Source organism: Trichosurus vulpecula, chromosome 7 (assembly GCF_011100635.1).
Source record: "Trichosurus vulpecula isolate mTriVul1 chromosome 7, mTriVul1.pri, whole genome shotgun sequence".
Lineage (NCBI taxonomy): Eukaryota > Metazoa > Chordata > Mammalia > Diprotodontia > Phalangeridae > Trichosurus > Trichosurus vulpecula.
Window position 1 is genome coordinate 75422549 of NC_050579.1, and position 17564 is coordinate 75440112.

The following is a 17564-nucleotide window of genomic DNA, read 5'->3' on the forward strand; positions in this document are numbered from 1 at the left end:
AGACCTGGCTTCAATCCTGACTCTGACACATAGTGGCTGTGTGACCCTGGACAAAGCATAATGTCCCCATAATGTCGAAGGAAACACTCTCAGATTATAAATCGAAGAGAAAGTGCTCGTTGGCATTAGTAGGGGATGTTTTCTCATTGGTAGTCCCTAATGCCAATGAAATCACAGATTTCCTATCCATTCATGTGGGGAATTAGAATAGCAAACAAATAGTTAATGCTTAAGTGAAACTCTTCATTATTGCATTGTCATCATGAATTTTATGCCTTTGAGAGTCAACCAGGTGTTAGAGATGCTGAATTCGTAATATTTTCTTGGCCGCTACAGGTGACAAGCGAATTTCCCCAATGATCCCTAAAGACTCATTGTTTACTCCAACTGAAAATCATGAAGAAATCAAAAATTACATAAATAAAAGATTATGTAATTCTTTTAAACCATTAAAATCTGTTAATAGTCACATGAAGGTAACTCAGGTTTCTCAAAGGCTGTACCAGTAAAATGCAAAATTGGGTAAGCCCTACTATACTATATATGGATCTCTCCATCATCACAGGCCTAGTCAAAGTTCAGAGAAACTTATCACCAGAGTTGCCACAGGGTGATGATATTTTTAACCACGGCCAATGTTTTATATAGCCATGCAGAGGCTATTATCAGTATTATTTACCAAAATAAATGAACTATTTGAAATTTGAACTCTCAAAAGATTATTTTAAAAATATAAGATTTTGAGATAGTAAAAATAAAAATGAAGACACCTATTTTTTTTCCTATTAGCCTCACTAATCCTTCCCTCTCCCTCTCCCCCATTCCCCCTTCTCCTCCAGCCCTCATGTGAGAAGGCAATGGAACAGTATAAAGGAGGGAGAGGGGATAGGAGGCACAGAGAAACTCATACCCATCTAGAAGTGAGAAACTGGAATTGAAGTTGCTGAAATCTTTATCTTAAATGATACTCTTCTATTCTATGAGAAGGTAATAGGTATCAAGCATTTCACAATTTCTAAAGAGTGACCTAGCCTACTCTTTCTTCTATTCAGTTCTGGGTTGAGCTTATTGTCTATGTTGGCACAGGGAAAGAGTGCTAGGCTTGGAGTCTAGAAGACTTCAGTCTAAATCTAACCTTAGACACATACTAGTTGTGTGACCTGGGCAAGTCATTTAACTTCATTTTTTCCCTCAGTTTCCTCATCTGTAAAGTGGGGATAATAATACTCATATTGAATTTATAGTCTGCTAAAACTGTGATATTTTTCAGACAAATTGATGCCTTTATTTTGATTATTCTTTTTCACCACATATGCATGGTGGCTCCTTCTATAGAATATAAGCTTCATAAGGATAGCAATTGTTTGTATTTAGTCTTTATATTTCTCAGTATTTAGAACAGTAGCTAACATGTAATAGGAACTAAATAAATGATCACTGATTAAGTGATTGAAAATAATTCAAGGAATTGCAAACTGTTTCACTTTTTGAACAAAGAACTCCGATAGATTCTGGGGTCACTGAAATGTCCCACTAATACAATACATGCTTATGTGTCAAGTTTATGAGTTCTTTCCTGAATTCCTCAGTTGCATACTTCAGTGACATAATCCCTTCTGGCTCCTCCCCACCACCCAAGCTTATCTTTGCCCAAATGGTCTCCATGTATTTCTCACTTTTCCTCATAGAGTCTGTTTATGGAAAAGGGAGTTGGTCCCCTCCCCCAAATTCAACTGAATTAATTAAAGGAAAAAAGGAGGCATGTAACAGAAATAACGAGGTATTAATGTGTTAACCTAAGTGGGGGAAAAACTCTGTCTTGTTATACCTTAATAAAAATGTGAAGGAGTCTTCCTGATAAAATTAGAAGGGCAGTTATCCCCTAACTAGCTCAAGAATGACCATGTGTCTTATGGCCTGTAAAAAGCCAAGCTTCCTTTCCTAAGAGATTGTTTGTGACAGGGTCCAGCACTTTGGAATGCAGCTCCTTCTGCTCTACAGCAGTGTATTTGAGGGAAGAGAAAGGAAATTTCATTTTTCCCTCTCCCTTTCACTATGGCATCTTGTGGTAGAGCTACTGACTTAGTAGGAGATACTGGATGCAGTAGAAAGTAGAGAGGTGTATGTACATGCACGTGCAAACACATATGCACATAAATATAGACAAAGAAAGAAAGAGAAAACTGCTGTCAAGGTACATGACCTATGGCAAAAGAGAAGAGAATGAGCTATAGATTCAAGAAGAAAACTAGCTTCCTCACTTTAGAGTCAAGCTGTCAAGCAAACTTGCTAGAAGAGATGCTTTACCCAATAGGGATCACTTTCAGAATGCTACAAGAAAAGAAAGTGGATCATGTCCCTGAAATATCAGAAACATAAGTTGCATTGACCATGTGTTCCCTACGCAAGTAGCTTACTCAATGTGCTCTAAGTTTCTATCTAGTCTCCATAGTGATTCTATGAGTATTTGTGGGAGAGTGAATTTCAGGATTGGGGGAGGGGGTTACAGCACCTGGCCATACCTGGAGCATAGTAAGTTATTAATAAATGCTTATTGACTGACTAAGTATCTTTGCTGTGAGGTAATTATGTCTATTGACTGATTATTAAAGGCAAACTAACCTGTGGGAATTCACAAGATATAGTTTTAAGAATGTCAACTGGCATCAGGGAATACTCATCTCACTGTGGACCCAACCTCCAAACCAATGAGTGCTAAGTTGGGAAAGTATCTCAGAGGAAGTATTATACTCAACTTCATTATCTTCTTAATGTATAGCACTTTGTCTTTTGTCCCAATCTAGTTTACCTCTTTTGTTTCTCTTGAAAAAGGTTTACCCTTCTAGAGTCAGTATGCAGTCATGATTCTCATCCTGCCGTATTTTCATGATAGCTATAACATCAATGTTGCCTTCCTGCATTGCTAGTTGATCTTGCTTTGTAGCCATATAGGAGTGCTGGGGGTTGGCTGAGTTGTCCTCAGGGCAGAGCAGAGCAGCTCCTGCTGTCCCACTTCCCTGCATATGACATTCTTCTTCCACAGATCTCTTTCATAATAACCAGTACTCTGCCTCCTGTCCTTGTTTGCTTCTATGCCCAACCAAAGGCTAAAACTACAGTCTGAAGTAGAGAATAGGGGAGGGAAATCTAGTTCACTTATTGGAAGAAAATCCCCTTGTATAAATCATTTTATTTCTCAGGGATTCAGTTTCCTCATCTGTAAAATAGAGAAAACGCTATTTCTTATAGCTAGGGCCATCGTGGAGCTCAAATAAGATCGATACTGTGAAGTGCACTATAACTGTAATTCAAACACTCAAATAGATATGGGATTTCATTCATTTGAATATTCCCTTCAGTGATACAGATTGAAATTCATTCATTTAACTAACTCTTGTAACTATTCTAACATAAGTTCACCACCGGATGTCTACTCATTTTCCTCAAGTCCATCCTTGACTTCTCTGGACATTGTGAGGGTACTACTGACTCTGTCCCCATTTCATCCCTCACCTCTACTATGTAATCAGCGCATTTTCTATTGCAACGATACATTCCCTTGATGGTATCTTTTACTTATGTTCTTCAAAGAGAATCTGATATATCATGTAAATGTGAGGATGTTAAAAATCTGAATAGAAAGAAATGGATCAGCAGTGCCTCAGATTTTTTGTTTATAAATTTGAAAGATAATTTTCATCTTTAAAGGAATGGGCATTTGGCAAAAATCTCATGATAATTTTATTCTGAAGAAAAATGTAAAAGTGTGGAATTAATGATACAAGTTAGATTCCAAACTGGTTGGATGACTATAAGTAAATTGGATTAATTGAACCACAAATCTCAACCAGGAAGGAGAGGTCTCTCATGTAGTAAGTACCCCAGAGATTTCTGCTTAGTTCTGTACTATCCTCACACTTTTTTAAGTATAGAAGGCACACTTAAATTGCAAAAACAAAACCCTGGGATGGATAACTAAAACACCTAGAGGCAGAACCAGAATTCAAAAAGATATTGAAAGGCCACAATAATGGAATAAATGTAAAAAGATTAAAATAATAGGAAGAAATATGTGATCTTACAAAAGTTAATAAATCAACTGTATAATTAGAATAATGGGTGGCCTATATATAGGCAACTCTGTGTGAAAATGAACTGAGGGTTTTAGAGAATTTCAAATTTAGTATCAATGAAGGATTTAGCCATGATGGCTACAAAAGCTAATAAAATCTTTGGCAGAATTAAGAGAAGAATAGTGTCTAAGACTAATGAGGTAAGAGTTAGACTATATTTTGAGCAAATCTGAAACATCGTATTTAATTCTCTCTACCACATTTCAGGAAGGAAAATCAATAACTTGTATTTTTTCCAAAGGATGACCACTCAAAACTTTGCTATAGACATTCAAAGAAAAGGTGATGTTTACTCTGGAGAAGGAAGATTAGAGAGAGAACTAGAGTTGTCTTAAGGAAGAGGAATCAGGCTTATTTTCTTTCTGTTTTTATATCCAGAGGAATAATGGGTGGCAGTTGCAGAGAAGTAGGTGTAGGCTTCTTGGAATGGGAAAATTAAAAAAAAAATCTTCCTAATAGTTTGAACTGTCCAAATGTAAAATTGACTACCACATGAAACAGTGTACTCCTAAGCAATAGAAGTCTTCAGAGAGTCTTAGAAGTCTTCGTAATCACTTTCAACCTAAGTAGTATCTGTATTTGGAGCAATGGATTGGGAGCAGGGAAGACCCACACTTAAATCTTGCCTCAAATGCAAGGTAAATGACCCTAGATAAGTCATTTAATCTCTCTGTCTCTTTCTGTCTCTCTGTCTCTCTCTGTCTCTTTCACTGTCTCTCTTTCTTCGTGTGTGTGTGTGTGTGTGTGTGTATGTGTTTCTGTGTCTGTGTCTGTGTGTCTGTCTGTCTCTGTCACTCTCATTTCTCTTCTGTAAAAAGAAAAATCATATTACCTCCCTCACAGCGTTCTGGTAAGGAACAAATTGGATAATATATGTAAAAATTAAAGCACTATATGAATGCTATCTATGATTATATTGGGGGGAGACAGTTATGTTCAGGTTGGACAAGATCACATCTCAGTTTCATTCCAACTCTGAGATTGTATGGTTTCTGTGTTTTGAGTTTGATAGGAATCCATTTTCTGTCATGGTATTTTCAAAGGTTTCCCAATTATTGCATTTTGTGAATCAATTTTATATTAAAATAATTGCATTTTTATGTAATTGTGGGTTTTTGGATTTAGGCACCTGGTCAAATTATATAATGTCAGCTAAAGGGAAATATGATTTGATTAACAAAACTCTGCTTCCCAAGGATATAATATTCTCATCAGATTATTCCTGTTGGTAACAAATCTGTTTTCCTGAAGCATGTCTTTGCTAAAGAGAGTTGACAGATTTTGGCCACCAGAGTCCCTGACTTTATCTAATGCCTCTTGCTTGTACTCTCCATATTAACACTAATATGCTATTACTTATATCCATTTGAAAATGTCATTACATAAAAGGATATTTTTAAGTAATTAAAAAAATGCTTTGAGGATACCAAATTTAGCTGTGAACTTCTAACAAGGTGAATTGATTTCTTCCAGGTATTCAAAGCAATGAATATTCCACAAGTCAGGAACCCTTCTCTGCCTCTTCCAGAAGATATGCCTAAAGCTTATTCTGCGAAGATTGCTCTTCTTGGTGCTGGGCCTGCAAGTATAAGCTGTGCCTCCTTCTTGGCTCGATTAGGCTACTCTGACATCACTATATTTGAAAAACAAGAATATGTGGGTGGTTTAAGGTAATGACTACATGCATTTTATGTTTATAGTGTAAGAAATGATGGAGTCAAACAATATGAATAGAGTTGGTTCATGTTCCTATAGAAACTACAGGCTTACAGATGGTATTTTAAAATTTGCATATTGCAAGCTCTCAAACTTTGTATAAATTAGTTTTCACTTTAAATTTTGTACTTGGCCTCAAGCTATGTTATTTAAAATTTCCTGTGTCTTGTTCCCTAAACGCCAGGTTTACTACTGACAATTTTTTTTGATTGGACAAAAGCACAAGTAAGTCCAGTGAAAAAATTGTCTTGCGTCTTTTTGGATTTTTTTGAAAGCAGTACTGGTGATTGTTAAGGAACATAAACATCAGAAATTGGAAACTCTAGCATTAGAAATCATGAAAATTTTACTTTGTCTGTATTTGTTTAACTGGTATATGTTATTTTCCCTTAGGAAAATATAAGCTGGTAGAGGACAGGAGGGAGCTGCTTTTTTTGTGTTGCCAATATGTGAAACAATATCTTGCACATTTTATGGGTGAGAACCTGAAATTTTAAGGGTCGAGACCTGAGATTTACTGTAGGGAGCTCTCTAGTGAGGGACAATTTTTTTCTGCAATTTGTTGCCTTAGAGTCTTGACTGGGATGCCAAGAGGTTCAGTATCATGCATAGACTCACCCAGCTGGCATGTGTGAGAAGGGGAACTTGATGCTAGATCTTGCTCTCCATCCACTTTGCCACATTGCCTCTCTTAGCACTCGATGCATATTGGTGTTTAATACTGTTTTTAGAAGAGCTTATTTCAGTGGGTTAAAAAGCATCCTCAGTGCTGCCAGTTCAGCAGGGGGGAAAGCAAATTTAATTAGGAAATGTGATCTCATAACAGACTGGAAAAGAACTAGGGACTTGTAATCCGGAGACCTGAGTTCTAGTTATAACTGACACATTGTGTTCTCATGGATTTGCTGTGTATTCTTGGGTGAGTCACTTAAACATTCTGTCTCAGTTTTCTCAATTGTTAAGTGAATTCTTTGGACTAGATGACATCTAAGTTCTCTTTGTGCTCCAAATTTATTCTGCTAAGACATTTAACCTCTCAGAGACTCAGTTTTCCCATCTGTAAAATAGTAATAATGTCCTACCTTTCTGAGTTGTTGAAAAGATGGAACTGTGAAACCTTAAAGCATTGTACAAATACAGACTACTTCTCTAGAAATAATCTGTTCCATTTTATGCTTATGCAATATCTACCCCCCTAACACTTCATCAATCCATGTCATCATTGTCAAACAGTTATTTTAGTTGTTTTTTTTTTTCTGTACCGCCACAATCTCATCAGAATCTGCAGCATTGGCTGAAGCTATCACAATAGAATGTTTATTTCATATTTCTGCTTTTTGAGAAGCCCAACAAAATGAATTTTTAAAACGTGAAGATGTAAAACAACATAGTGCATAAACAACAGACGTAATAAATCAGAGGAAACTATTAGATAATCACAATTCTTCTCAATAATTACCAACAAAGTTCTCGATACTTATTTTCCTTACATTTGTACTACTTTCAAACTGGCACTGCTTAAATTAAAAATATAGCTAGTAGTGCCATCTTCTGCAGTGTATTCTGGGCAGTGATCAATACCATATTTTAAAATTGTGGTTCTTACTGTACTTTATTTCTGAGCTGTAAATTTCATATATTTAATGATCACACAGAATAAATTTAATCATACTGTGACTGTCATTTTTGCTTATGTTTTCCAAGTCTGCTGGCAACTCTCAATGCATGTTAATATATATTTAACTTTTAGAGACCAGCTAAATATTAATATGCTAAAAAACTAACATGAATACAAAAACCAGCATTTTATTGAGATATGAATCATCAGCTATTGAATGGACTTCTTTGAGGACATGACTACTTGTCAAGTGATGATTATTTTATTGTGCTGTTGGCAATTCCTATATTCTGTACTTTTCCAAACATTAATCCCTAATGATAGGACATCACATATTCTATAGAGGTATATTTGTTCATTTAGGGAAATAGGAGGCCCACCTCATGATTTTGCTGAAAGGGAATGAGGCACTTTCTTTGTAAGTAAAAGTTTGCCACAGATTTATTAATTTAAAAGAAAAAATCCATAATCTCTTAGAAACACATGCTGTAAATGAAGTATTTGTATACTTTTTTCAATTATACACATGAGTGAATATGTAAATTTCCAATTTAAACAACATAAACATAATCCTTGCCTATTTACTGACCAATTACAAAGAAGATCCTTGCCCCTAAGTTGCATTCATAATTCCCTTTTTAAGGGGAAAAATAGGTCTAGCTTCAAAATTGGCTGGATTCAAAAAAATTTTTTGAAGGGAACAGTTACATATAATATTCTTCTGAATAGCTTTCCTTTTCTTGTTTTAAATCAGGTCATAGAAATTAGTTTTATTTTCAGTCATTTACTTTCACTAAGCCTATGCCTTTACATAAAGTTATTTTGTTGTCATTTGTAGTCTAATGGTACTGTTTCTCCCAGGTTAGAGACCAAACATATTTTTTCCATTTTTTTCCCCTTCTAGTTATTTATATGGAAGAATCCAATGGCTCACACTTATGTGAAGTTTGTTTTTTTTTTTCAAGCTAGCCTCACAACAAAGGAATGAAAAGAAGCTGGTGGTTAATGCAGATTTTTTTTTTTTAAAGATGGAATTCAGCCATCATTGCTGCCACAATTTCCTTGTTAATTTATGTTCTCACTTACGCAGTTGATTCTTATTCTCTGGTCTCTTCAAACCAAAGTGCCTAAAAAGATTAAATTAGCTTCGTATTTGAAATCAATTGCCTCAAAGATGTGATGTCAGGTTTTATCTTTCTCTCTCCTCTGAATCTGAACAGATTCTTCCTTCCCAAGTGAATAAGTATTACAGCCACTTTTAAAAGAATTGCCGAAGTTGCTGAAAAACATCATTTCCTTAATGTCAATGCTATACCCAACCCTTAACATAATCAATGGTCTTTCTTTCCTCCTGTTTCTTCTTTCCTAAGATGAGTTTAAAAGGGTTAAATGGACTTGAGGGTATTATCAAAGATAGTTAACACTAATGAAAATATCAGGCGAGTTCTTTTCCAAACAGACATTCGTATGTTTCAAATAGCAAAAATAAATGTAGAAATAACAAGCAGCTTTTAAAATAAAGAACATATTAGTGTCATCAATTGCCCTGATATTTTTCATATTATTAGAATTCATATATCATAGAATGTTCACTGTGGCTGATTCCTATTTTTTCACTTTGGTTTTATATAAATAGGTTGATAGTTGTAGTAGTGATAATAATTAAATGCTATGCTATATTTGCTATGTGATATGATATTATTATATGCTATGAATTTATAGTTATCAGCACCAAAAATTTTTCCTCCAGGAGATTATCATAAGCAAACCTATTGCAAAGTATCCGCAGTATGTTTGGAAAATGAAATGGCTATCGGACATGTGTATATCCACTTTAAAAGGCAACGTTGTGTAATGTAGGGACAGTCAGAGGGTTGGATTTGATTCCTGACTGATACTTTTTGGCTGTTTGAGCTTTAGCAAATCACTTAAATATTCCATCTCAATTTCCTTAACTATAAAGTGGAATTTCAGTATTTTACTGCCAATGTAGAAATTACACTGTGAGGAAAATGGCATTTTAAATATAAACTATTATTACTAATAAAAATAATTATGTACAAGTATGGGTTGGTATAAATCATATATTAGTATGTAATTAAATTCAATTAATTAATTAAAATTAATCACCCCTCCTCTGTAGAGTAGGAATTACTGGTGGAACACTGGGAAATCTCTTTCAACAAAATTTCAGTTTGTCAAAGGAGCACAGAAAGATGGGGAAAGATTAATTTTCATTAGCCTAAAGAATCAAAATCTCTTTAAGCCTTTTCCAAGCAATTAAATCAACAGATCAAATGTCCCTTTTAGTAGTGAATGATATAACAAGCCTTCAAGTATATACAGAACTATATCATGTGTATTAACACTTATCATTGACCCAGTCAAGCGATCCTATGTAAAAAGCAAATTCCACTGGATTCTTGAAGATTTTGTAAAAAAGAATCTTGTTAGTACAAGGATAAATACTTTATAAATAAGGACAACAAAAACGATGAGGTGAATGAGGAAATGCTTTTAAGTGCACATTTCTAGCCAGGGAATTGCTTTCCAAATGCCAATCCTCAAGTCTGTTGGAACCAGAAGGAAAAAAGAAAGTAGAATCTTACGTTTACCTCACAAAAGAAACTCCTACCCAAATGAAAAAAAAAACCTCATAAATTCCATAGACAAAATGAAGAGTTTCAGTGTGAAAGGAAAATATATTTAAGACTTTCAACAGGGAAGATTTCAAGGGCACCACAGAATCAAACAGCAGTGACTAGTAAAAATGAGAGAAAATTGTGGCATGTGGTAAGTTCAGAAGTTAAAAGAAAAAAAGTTTACAACTAAAAATCTCTTATCCTGCAAGATTGAGTGTTATCATATGGGGGAAAATGTTTTAGTGGATTAGGGGACTTTCAAGTATTGTTAATGAAAATACCAGAGCTAACTTGAAACTTTGAAATGCAAACATAGGATTCAGGAGAAACATAGAAATGTAAATACATTGGAGTGATCAGAAGATGCTTTTTAGTTGCATAATCACTTCATCACTCTGTTCTTTTTCTTTTGGGTTGATGAAAGATTTTAGCAGTATAAATTTTCTCCTATTGACTGTTTTGAGAGAATTCCACAAGTTTGATGTAAGATTTCATGGTTGTCATTTTCTTTTATGAAACTGTCTTTTCTTTCCGTCATTTGTTCATGAAATGCTTACATTCCAAAGAGGGAAAAGATGCAAACTTTCCTTCTGAATCCTGATGACATCAAGGGTCACAGAAGGAATTTCAAAAGACAGGTGAATTTGGGGTCATTTAGTTTTAGTTTGGTGGTCTCGTGAGAGGAAAGAAGAAAAAAAGACAATTGAGTATTTTAGGGAAGAAGTAAGGAAGAAGAGGATGGAATTTACTGTTTTTCATACTTAAGAGTACATAAGGAGAGTCTATAGAAATGGAAACAGGAATGGGTGAGCAGGAAGCATGTGAACCTCAATCTAATCTGAATTTTATGAAGAAGGGCTCTCATACAAGCATGTAAATTTGGGGGAAGTAATATATTAAACTCAATAAGAAAAAATGGGGCAAGGAAAGTTTTAGGAAAGGAAGGGCAGTTATAAGGGGGCTAGAGCTGGAAGGTGATTATCTATAGCAAAACTAATTGTCTTGATGGCAATTCACATGTGTTGAATTTATTCTTTTTTACAACATTCTGTGTCAAGAGATAGAAAAAGAGAGGAAGAATATAATGGGATATGGCGGTGGGGAACGTTTAACTCACAATTGTTGCCATAAATGTGGTGAACCTCCTCATGCAATGGAGGAGAATGGCCAAATGTTTTAGAGAGGAGAATCTAACAAGATGTTGTTTGTAAGAAAGAAACTTAAAACATAAAGATTCACACATAACTAAATGTGAGCCTGGTAGAGCATTTGTAAAGCTTCTGGCATATTCAGATAAGCAAGGGTAATAAACATGATCCCAGAAAAGGAAACAGTAGAAATAGAGAAAGGCAAAAGAAATAAATAGGGAAATCGCACCATGTTTAGAAGCCCCATAGATAATGAAATAATGCAAATACTATAAGTAGTACTAAATAAATATACCTATTTATGCTATTATAAAATACTCTACACACACACATGCACGCGCGCGCACACCCACACACACACACACACACAATTTGGGACAGCTAAGTGCTGCAGTGGATATAGCAGGCCCTGGAGTCAGGAAGACCTGAGTTCAAGCGTGGCCTCAGACATTTATTAGCTGTGTGACCTGGTGAGTCACTTAACCATTTGCCTCAGTTCCTTATCTGTAAAATGAATGGAAGAAGGAAATGACAAACCACACTTGTATCTTTGAGAAGAAAACCCCCAAATGGGATAACAAAAAGCCAGACATGACTGAAAAATGATACAAAATATCTAATTTATAAATAGTATATTGACATATAGTACATTTGTAGTATGATATATAGTATACACTATATATAAAATACTACTTATCATTTGTATATAAATATTGTACATAGTTTTGTATTATTTCTTTGTTCATATACATATATATGTGTGCATACATATTTACATACACACATACATATTTGTGTATTGTTAACAAAATACCCCCAGACTCATAAAGGGACCTGAAATGAAATAGAGTCTGATCACAGATTACAAAGCTTTATTGTTTGAGAAAAGGCTTTCAAGGAAGATGAGATCCTGCAAGAGAGCAGAGAGGGAGAGAGGGTTCTCAGCTGCTCAAAGCGGGATGGAAACAAGGGTGAGATACGTGGTTTCTAGAGGCTTTTGGGCAGGAAGCAGGGTTAAGGAAGAAGACATCTATAGACACAACAAGCCAAGATCTTTAGAAAGTCCCTAGCAAGATCTTGAGTCTGCAGCTACTCCTCAGTGTTGCCCCTTGAGCTGTTTGGTTTCTGACAGCTACAAACATGTCCAAATTTGGCTAGAGTTCACTCACAAAGGATCACAGTTATGTCAAGCAGTTCTGAACTTCAGAAGTCCTTCTAATTGGCTGGTTGTTCTGTAACTCCATTAACCTGCTCCCCTGTGAAGAAGAGTTATTACAGAGTCCTTGTTAACAATGTATTGTACACATATACATATGTATTATATGTACAAACATGTATATATGTATGTGAAATACACACTAAATGACATGGCATCTAAATACTTGAAGCAAATTTTAATGAATTAAATGAAAAAATAGATAAAAAAATACATAGCAATCTTCATGTATATCCCCTTTCAAATCTAGATACATCTGGCAAAAATTTAATCAAGAAAGAAATTAAGGACCTGAATAGAACTTTTAAAAAGTTAAAAATAATATGGTTCTGTGGTTATTGGATGAGAAGAGAAAGAAGTACATGTCTGTGCATAATACCTTTAAAAAACTGACCATGTTATAGAATGTTAACTACCTCATAAACAAATGCAGAAAATAGTAATAAGAATATTTTTATTCAAAGCAAGGGAATAAAAATATAAAGAATAAAGATATTTGGAAAATGATTCAAATTTAAATGCAAACTAATACTAAATAATCAATGCATCAAAGAACAAATCATAGAAATGATAGTTTCATAAAATGAAGTTACAACAGTGATTTCATATACCAAAACTTTGAGGATCCTGCCAAAATAGTCTATAGGAGAAAATTTTATCACTAAAAACTTTCATCAACAAAAAAGAGAAAGAACAGATTGATGAATTGGTATTCAACTAGAAAAAAAACCTGGAAAATTAGCAAGTCAAAAACCCAACTAAATAGAAAAAATATAAATTCTGCAAATTCAATATTAACCAAATTGTAATAAAAATAACTCAATAAAATTAAGATTTTTTGATTTTTTGAAAGAGGGGAAAAACAAATTACTATTTTCAAAAATGAAAAGGGTAAATTCAGAGCAAATGAAATAGAAAACTATGAGAAAATAGACCAACAAAATTGAAAACTTAAGTTATATGGATAAATATTTATGAAAATATGAAATGCACAAGTTAACAGTAAGAGAAATAGAGAATTTAAGATAATCTCAGAATGTAGTATTGGACAAGTCATAAAGGACCTTTCAAAGTTTTATTTTTTAATACAATCAGTGGGTTTCCAAGTGAAGTACATGAAACATTGAAGGTAAAACTATTCCACCATTATGATAATTATTTGCAAAAAAAAAGTTTCTCATACAAAGTTCCTTTATTGAAACAACTATAGTCTCATAACTAAACCAAGAATAACAAAATCAGAGAAATAAAACTGTATCTCAATATCTCTAATGAATATTGATGCAAAAATATTCAATAAACTATTAGCAAAGGACTATAAACACATATTACAAAGATTAAACACTTTGACAAAATTAAATTGTACTAGAAATGCAGTTAGTTCAATATTAGGAAAAATAAAGATAATAGGTCACATTAATAACAAAAATAAAAGTCACATTATTACATTAATAGTAATACCAAAACATGTTTATAAAATGTGTTAAAATACCAAAAAGCACTAGTGTAAATGGGCCATTGTTAATATTTTAAATAATATTTCTCAAAAATTAAGAACAAGCATTATATGTAATAGAAAAACATGAGTGGCCTTTCCAATAAAATCTGGGGTAAAATAGGGATTTTCATTATCACTAATATTCTGTGATATCATTCTATTAATGCTTGCTGTGGAATTAAGACAAATAAAGAAATTGAGAGAGTAAATATAAGCAAAAAAGTTTAGAAATGTATGATTTTTATAGATGATCTAATTGTATAGAGAACCATATTCAACTAAAATTAATTGAATTAATTAGTATCTTCACCAAAGTATTAAGATATAAAATAATCCTACACAAATCACCAAAGCTCCTGTATATTAACCAACAAAACCCAGCAGGAAGGAATAGAGAGAAAATCACATTCAAAATAATTGCAAAATGTATAAAATATTTTGGAGTTTACAAAGAGGGATAATATAAATATAATAACAAAACACTCCTCACAGAAACATGCCAATATAATAAAAATCACCACATTAGCTAAAGTAATTTACTTATTCACTGGTATACTATTCAAGCTATCAAAGTAATGTTTTATGGATTTAAAAAAAATCAGTAATAACCAAATTCATCCAGATGAGTAAAAGATCTAGAAATCTAAGGAAAATATTTTTAATTAATACATTTTCAAATGATTTCTTGTTGTAAAAATGTGAGCAAAATTGGGTATAAAAATACAAGATCTCAACTTAAATTACAAAATGTTATTCCTTAAAACTATTTGGTCACTGGTTAATCAAAATCAGTGAGACAAATTTGAAATAACAGCCATAATAATACGCTGTTGAGTAAAGCATAAAACAGTTATTCCTCAGGATGGCAATCACTATTCAACAAAACAGGTGAAAACTGAAAAGGTGTCCAGGCAGAAATTAGGTTTATACAGATAGATCAGACTATATAATATAAGCTCCAAATGGCTATTTAAATTACACATAAGAGGTCCCATTCTAAATATATGAGAGGAGGTGGGAATAAGATGCCCTCCACAACCATTTATAGGAAGATTATTGATCAATAAAGAAGTTTATAGGATCATAGGGATTAAAGACAATACTGATTATGTAAAACTGATATATTTTAATGTAAACAATAATTACAATTTAAATGTGAAGAGAAATAGTTAAGGGGAAACTATTGCAGCAGATTTCTCTGATTAACATATAATAGACAAGATATATTCACAACTGATTCAAATATGTAAAACAAAAGACCCCTTCCATAATCGATACATGGCATAGGATATGAACAAGCAGTTCTCAAAAGAAGAAAAATGATCTATGAATAACCATAAGGAAAAGTGAAGTACATCAATAATACTAATATGAAAATGCAAAGTAAATATGCTTATGCTTGTTGGATTGGTAAAGACGATGAAAATGGAGAGCAGTAATTGTTAAATGTAGGGCTTGTATAGGACAAGCATGCTAGTACATTTCTGACAGAACTGTGAATTGGTTCAGCCATTCGGTAAAGCATTTTGGAACGATACCCAAAAAGTCATTAATTCATACATACCTTTGATCCAGCTATACCATGACTGGTCATATCCCACAAACTCAAAGAAAACGCGGCATGACCCAACCTACATGTAGAAAACTTCGTGGTGGAATCTATTGTTATAACAACAACCACCACAAAAAAACACCTGCGTCTAATGGGGTGTCTATTAATTGGGGAATAGCTGAAGAAATAGTTATATATTAATCTAATGGGATATTAATATGATATATGAAGTGATAAAAGTGACAATTGCAGAGAAACCTAGAAGCACTTGTGTGAATGGATGCAATGAAGAAAGAAGAAAAGAATTATAAGTATACAGTATTATAAGACAACTACTTTGATCACAGCAATGACTATGCGACTTCAAAAGACCAAGGATGAAATATAATTCCCACCTTTTAACAGAGGGGTGATAAAACAGAAGTACAGAGAGAGATGTTCATTTTCAAAAATGACTAATTGATGGACTTGCTTTGCTTTATTATGCTTATTTATCAAAAAAAATTTATTGGGGTGAGGAAGAATTAGGAAAGGAAAACAGATAGCAATAGCAATTCAAAAAAGAAAGAAAAAATAAAAGCACCAATGAAGCATTTTTGAATGGATAGAAAACAGAATGGCATTCAGAGGGAAACAGGCAAACAGGGAAGCTTTGGAAGTAATGTGCTGAATTTTATATGTGTGTGTGTGTGTGTGTGTATTATATATATATATATATATATATATATATGTATATATATATATATATACATATATATATATATATATATACATATGTAGTATATACACATTTTTTAAAAGCTCTATGTAATGGAGTCACCATTTCATATACAATGCTTCCTTTCTTTTCTTCATTTTATATATAGGAATGCTTATATTCATAAATTCAGAATAACAAAAATGAATTTAATTTATAAAATGAAAATTATATCATCTGACCACTTACCTATCAGGGAATGTTTTTTTGGGGGTCATATATTTCTTTTATTTGCCTATTTATTATGAATAATCAGCCCTGTGTGGAGATATATGAATCAAACGTTTTTTTTTTCCTCCAATTAGCAACTTTCCTTCTCACCTTAGTTACATTAGTTTTCTTTGTGTAACAGCTTTTTAATTTGTTCTAAGCAAAATTATTTATTTTATTTTACTTTTTATGGTTGCTTCTATCCCTTGTTTAGTTAAGAATTCACCACCTATACATAATTGTTAAATCCACCTGACTTAGTTTTCTTCTAATTTTTGCTACAGTAAAAGTTTAATTTAATAAATTTTATTAATGTGACTTGCAATATTCAGGTAATATTATTATGTTTATTGTAGTATGTTGTTGATCCAAGTGTAAGATACTTATCTAAACCTAAATTTTGCCAGAATGCTTTCTGGTTTTCCCAATAATTCTTATCTGATATAGACATCAGTTAATTTAGATTCTTGGTTTTATTGAATACTTGGTTATTGAGCTCAGTTGATTTTGATACTTCCATATGTAGTCTGTTCCAATGATCTGCTGTCTTTTCTTAAATCACTATCAAATAATTTAAATTATTCTAGTTTGATGGTATATTGAAATCTGTAAATGTTATTATGTCCATTCCAACTTTTCATGTTTTCATTAAAATTCTAGATCTTTGTTTCCCAAATAAATTTTATTACTATTTTAACTAATTTTTAATTCTTGATTAATTAATTGGCATGACAACAAAACTACCAATTAATTTAAATGGCACTTTTTCTTTTGGTTATATTGTAACAAACCAGCCATGAGTATTTATTATCTTTCTGGTTCTTTAAGTATTTGTTTAACATGTTTTAATTTTATTATTATTATTATTATTAGAGAGAGATAGTGTGTATATTGCTATTTGTATAAAAGGAAATTTCATTAATTTTCTTAGGGCATTCATTTATTAGAAGGTCATGATAAAAGACCTTTTTTTGCTACAGTAAATGAAATATCTAAAGACATTTAAAAGTTACTACGCCTTACCCTTATGCAAAGAAAACATCGTGCTATTAAAATGTTAGTGCCATGCCCAAA

At 33.0% G+C, this 17564-nt stretch overlaps 1 protein-coding gene across 1 annotated transcript in view; it reads left to right on the forward strand.

Annotated features, from left to right (window-relative positions):
* Positions 1-17564, forward strand: part of DPYD (dihydropyrimidine dehydrogenase) — a 1113082-nt gene that overhangs the window by 358222 nt on the left and 737296 nt on the right. Inside the window, exon 6 of the mRNA XM_036769110.1 lies at positions 5607-5803. Within this exon, the coding sequence (XP_036625005.1) occupies positions 5607-5803 (197 nt within the window). The remainder of the gene's footprint in view (positions 1-5606; positions 5804-17564) is intronic.